General features: G+C 42.3%; 1 protein-coding gene across 1 annotated transcript; it reads right to left on the bottom strand.

Moving 5' to 3' along the window:
• Positions 1 to 974: 974 nt before the first annotated feature.
• LOC104816715 lies at positions 975 to 1322 on the bottom strand. Its single transcript, XM_010545644.1, has one exon. It carries the CDS (start codon positions 1320 to 1322, stop codon positions 975 to 977), a length of 348 nt encoding a protein of 115 aa, XP_010543946.1.
• Positions 1323 to 5922: the final 4600 nt, after the last annotated feature.

The following is a 5922-nucleotide window of genomic DNA, read 5'->3' as shown; positions in this document are numbered from 1 at the left end:
GATGAAATATGTGAATAGCAAAAATAAATCTATAAACGAACTAAGTAAATTCAGATAACTAAACCACCGTAGCTTCAGGATAACCTTAATGCGCAGGGATTGTTTCTAAGGATGGAGAATCTACGAATATCGAACTCTAATCGGGGATCTCAAGTTCTAATATCAGATTTGGCTCTCTCAAGTCCTAAATCCACTATCCAATAATTTAACCTATCGATCTCTCAACCTAATAGATTAAATATCAAATGCATTAACGATCACTATCACAGTTCCTAAACCGATTAACTTATCTCTCAATAGTCTTAATCAATTCATTCAATGAATTCGTTCTGAATCTAATCTCAACTCTCGTTGTAAATAAGAATCTAAAATCAATCAATCAACTGGCCAAGAAGATCAAAAGCAATAAACTCAATTCAATTAAACCGAAGAGTATCGATAACGTAGTCTCGGAAAATAAAAACCAAACAAATCCCTACAAGGTTAAATCCCTAGCTACAGTGAAAAGACTACTCGCAACCCATAATTCTAAGGATGGAGAATCTACGAATATCGAACTCTAATCGGGGATCTCAAGTTCTAATATCAGATTTGGCTCTCTCAAGTCCTAAATCCACTATCCAATAATTTAACCTATCGATCTCTCAACCTAATAGATTAAAATATCAAATGCATTAACGATCACTATCATAGTTCCTAAACCGATTAACCTATCTCTCAATGCGCATTAAGGTTATCCCGAAGCTACGGTGGTTTAATTATCTGATTTTACTTAGTTTATTTATTGCTTTATTTTCGGTATTCATCTATTACATCTGCTATTTCCTGATCTGATTCTCAGTCGAGTCTTGCTCTTAGTGTTAACTATTCCCTGTGTTCGACCCTGGTACTACAGTTGACCCGTATCCTTGCGGTATTCGCTGTATCTAGGTCTTTTATTACTTGAGCTTATTTATACACCTAGATTTGCGTTATCAAGGATCAAGGTCGCGGGACTCTTCCAAGAATTCATCTGCTAGCGCATCTAGAGCGTCGATGTAACAGACAGAGTCTACAGACATTGGTTGTTTAAGGTTCTTATCTAGTGTGAACTCAACTGTTTCACCTCCGATCTTCAAAGTGAGTCTACCTGCTCTTACATGCACTATTGCATCTGCTGTGTTTAAGAAAGGTCGACCAAGGATAATAGGTATTCTCGTGTCTTCGTTCATGTCCATTACCACAAAATCTACCAGCACATAGAAGTCACCTACTTTCAACGGCACATCTTCTAGTATCCCGAGAGGATATTTGATCGATCGGTCTACTAATTGTAGTGTCATCCTTATTGGTTTGAGTTCCCCTACGTTTAACTTCTTGTAGATTGAAAGTGGAAAAAAGTTAACACTTGCACCAAGGTCATGTTGGATTTCCTGGGATCTCTAGAGCGAATCCTATTCCTAAGAGACCGATTCTAGGGTTTGCGCAACGGATGTAAAACAAAAATTTAATAAACCCTAGAACCATGCTTCTATGAATCGTAGAAACATTAGAACTCTTACCTCAATCGATCTGGGGCCTGTATCAATTGAAGAATTTGTCTGATCACGAAAGGGAGGAAGAATACCTCGCCCTCTATACGTATCCACACCTCGGGATGGATTCCAACGGTTGGAACTTGTCTGCTAGGACCCGAATCTGTTATTCAGTTTGATGCTTCGAGAAAACAAGACTTAGAATTCCTTGAACTCTTTGGATCTCATCGAAAGCTCTTAGAATTCTGTCAAAGACGGCTCAAAAAGTCTCATCCTCTATTAGGGTTTTCAATCTCCTTCTTATAAAGTGATTTTACCCTAATTTCGGTTTAATTTTGAAAAGATACGAAGCCCGGAACGGACGGTCCAGAAATATACGTGGACTGTCCGTTCCGGCTATGCAGAACGGACGGTCTGCGTTAAGTGGACCGTTTGTTCTAGACATTCTGGAACGGACAATCCGTTCTGGACCGTCGGGTCTGGACCTGGCAGACTGTCCGTTCCGGACTTCTGGTATGTCCGTTCCAGACCCTTCCATCTTGGTTTTTCCGTCGTTTTCTCGTGCGTTTTGTCCTTCCTTGCGTGTCTGAAATAGACGACGTTCGTCTATAGTGCGGCCACACATTTCTACAGTCTCGCTCACACGAGGGGCCCAGTGATATCTCTCTCTTTACCGAGAGGTACAAATCCCGTCTTGACTATCTACAATCCAGCACATGATTCGTTTCGTACCTGATACACGTCTTTATAGTCCTCCTGTTACGCAGGACGTTTGACGTATTCAAAGCACGCAACTCCTCATGTTGGATTTCGTAGATATCTTAGGTCTTAGGATCCAATCATGGAACCGCCATATGAGATTCAAGTCATGATGCTAGTCCATGTGACAATCTCATGCGGGTCAATCCAGTATTTTGTTCTCCAACGAATACCTATGATTGTGATTGTATCCAATACCTATGATCATCTATATGATCATCAATCACACATCATACTAGTCTTAGTATATCATTATTCTCACAATGATACATGACTAGGGAGTTTAGTATTGTTCATAACAATACATGGATTTCATAACATATTAAGTATGCACAATACGTAATGAATCAAACACTCATCTATAAACTCATAGAAAGTGTCAATACATCAAATGTATCATAATAAAACTCGCATAACAGTACATCATAGAGCACTAAACCAACAGTGTCATTCTATCAAGAGAGATAACAGGGTGACAGAGAATACACTCCACTTGAAGTCTTTCCCCTGGACTCTCTTGGATGCTACTTTGGAATGGTGTCACGATCTGACATCCGATTCCATCCACACCTGGGAACAGCTGGAAGTGCAGTTTATGTCAAAAAAAAATTCAGCTCACCGCACTCAAGCAGCTCTTTCTGGCATTCATTCATTCAAGCAAGATCACGGGGAAAGCCTTTATAACGCTTGGAAGAGGTACAAAAAATATCAGAAGTCTTGCCCTCATCACGGGCTTGACAAGAACTACCTGATCAACACCTTCTCCCGAGGACTCAGAATGGATACCAAAACTTTGATCCGAGCTTCTTGTGGTGGGCGCATCCAGAACAAGTCATTTGCTGAGTTAGAAGAACATATTGAGATGATGGCCCAAGAAGAAGACACTCCGAACGAGTACTCTAGAGATCTGCCAAGGGAATGCAATGATCAGACCATGCAAATGGTTCTCGAACAATTGGCTGTCCTCAATGCTAAGTTCGAAGTTTCCAACCGACCCTCTAGGACCAAGCATTTGATGCCAACACAAGAAGAGCTCGGTATGTACGCATTGGATGAGAGAGTCGAAGGTGTGAACTACGTGGACAATAACTCCTATTCGAACACGTACAATCCGGGGTGGAAGAATCATCCCAATCTCTCCTACAAGTCAAACAATGTGGAGAACCCCGTGCCGAACAACTTCAGAGCATCCAACAACTCGAACCAGAGGATTCCTCCCAGTTTTGCTTTTCAATCCAGGGGTCCTAGGCAATCCTATATCAATGCCACACCTCCAGGTAATCCTGAATCTAACCCCGATATGCACACTTTGCTTATACAGTTTATACAGAATCAGGAGAAGGCGAATCAGGAATTTCGAGCTCAGTTCGCAAGCATCGATGCTCACTTCAAGCTCATAGACAACCAGATTGCTCAGCTAGCATTAGCCTCTCAATGACCGTCCGGTATTCCGTTCTCCAACGAATATCTATGATTGTGATCGTATCCAATACCAATGATCAACTACATGATCATCAATCACACATCATACTAGTCTTAGTATATCATTATTCCCACAATGATACATGACTAGGGAGTTTAGTATCGTTCATCACAATACATGGATTTCATAACACATCAAGTATGCCAAAACATGTAACGAATAAAACACTCATCCATAAACTCATAGAAAGTGTAAATACATCAAATGTATCCAAATAAAGCTCATACAACAGTACGTCATAGAGAACTAAACCAAGAATCTCCCACTTGCTCTAATCATGAACTGCTAAACATCTAATGTCCATATCCCTAACATGACCCTCATGCTTCGACGAAGTGAGAGGCTTCGTCAACGGATCGACAATGTTGTCATTTGTCGACACTCTGCAAATGTGCACGTCTCCTCTGTCTATGATCTCCCTGATAAGGTGAAATCGTCTGAGTATATGTTTGGATCGTTGATGGGATCTGGGTTCTTTTGCTTGTGCGATCGCTCCATTGTTGTCACAATACAGAGCAATGGGGCTATCAGTACTAGGAATGACACCCAAGTCTCCAACAAACTTTTTGATCCAAACAGCTTCCTTTGCTGCGTCCGACGCTGGAATATACTCAGCTTCTGTAATAGAATCTGCAACGGTCGCCTGCTTGGAATTCTTCCAGCTAACAGTGCCTCCGTTCAAGCAGAAAACATAGCCAGACTGCGATCTGTAGTCATCCGGGTCTGATTGAAAACTAGCATCGGTATAACCCTTTACAGCGAGCTCGTCTTCCGACCCACCGTATACCAAGAACACATCCTTAGTCCTTCTCAAGTACTTCAGGATGTTCTTGACGGAGATCCAGTGCGACTCACCTGGATCTGACTGGTATCTACTCATAATGCTCAACACATAAGATACATCCGGTCGAGTACAAAGCATGGCATACATGATGGATCCAATTGCCGAAGCATATGGAATCCGATCCATGCGTTCTCGCTCATCAGGTGTCGTAGGACACTGAATCCTGCAGAGAACTGTGCGACTGCTCATTGGTAAGGTTCCTTTCTTGGAATCTTGCATCTTGAACCGTTTCACGACCTTATCGATGTAAGTACTCTGACACAATCCTAGAAGACGCCTTGATCTATCTCTATAGATCTTTATTCCTAGAATATAGGCTGCTTCTCCTAGGTCCTTCATAGAAAACTGCGTTCCTAGCCAAGACTTAACGTCTTGCAAGGTAGGAACGTCGTTTCCTATAAGGAGAATGTCATCCACGTATAGCACTAGAAGTACAACTGTGCTCCCACTGTCCTTCTTGTAAACACATGGCTCGTCTTCGTTTTGTGAGAAACCAAACTTTTTGATTGTCTCATCAAAGCGAAGGTTCCAGCTCCTCGAAGCCTGCTTCAGTCCATAAATGGACCTCTGAAGCTTGCACACCTTCCCCGGGTTCTTTGGATCGACCAAACCTTCAGGTTGTGTCATGTATACATCCTCGGTCAAGTTCTCGTTAAGGAACGCAGTCTTGACATCCATTTGCCATATCTCATAGTCGTAATATGCAGCTATGGCAAGTAGGATCCTGATGGACTTCAGCATAACTACGGGCGAAAAGGTCTCATCATAGTCAATACCATGAATTTGACGGAATCCTTTCGCCACAAGTCGTGCCTTATACGTGTGCACGTTGCCATCCATGTCGGTCTTCTTCTTGAAGATCCACTTGCATCCGATGGGTTTTATCCCTTCAGATGCCTCAACCAGAGTCCATACTTGGTTGTCTGACATGGATTGCATCTCGGACTTCATAGCCTCACGCCATTTCTCGGAATCCGGACTCGTCATAGCCTCTTGGTATGTGGAAGGTTCATCATGTTCTAATAACATGAGCTCCTCATTCCCAGTCACGAGAAATCCATATCTCTCAGGCTCTTTGCGAATCCTGCCTGATCTCTGAGGTTCACTCGTCGAAGGTTGAGTCACAACCGTCAGTGAAACCGAACTTCTTCAACTTGTTGACTCAGCTCAGTGTCTACTTGTTGCTCTCGAACTTCCTCAAGTTCGATCCTACTCCCACTGACTCTTTTGGAGACGAACTCTCGCTCCATAAAAGACGCATTCTTGGCAATGAACACCTTGTTCTCTGCCGGAATATAGAAGTAGTAACCCTTAGTTTCCTT

Source organism: Tarenaya hassleriana, unplaced genomic scaffold, assembly GCF_000463585.1.
Source record: "Tarenaya hassleriana unplaced genomic scaffold, ASM46358v1 Cleome255, whole genome shotgun sequence".
Taxonomy (NCBI): domain Eukaryota; kingdom Viridiplantae; phylum Streptophyta; class Magnoliopsida; order Brassicales; family Cleomaceae; genus Tarenaya; species Tarenaya hassleriana.
The sequence above is the reverse complement of the archived record's forward strand: the minus strand, read 5'-3'. Positions and strand labels throughout refer to the sequence as shown.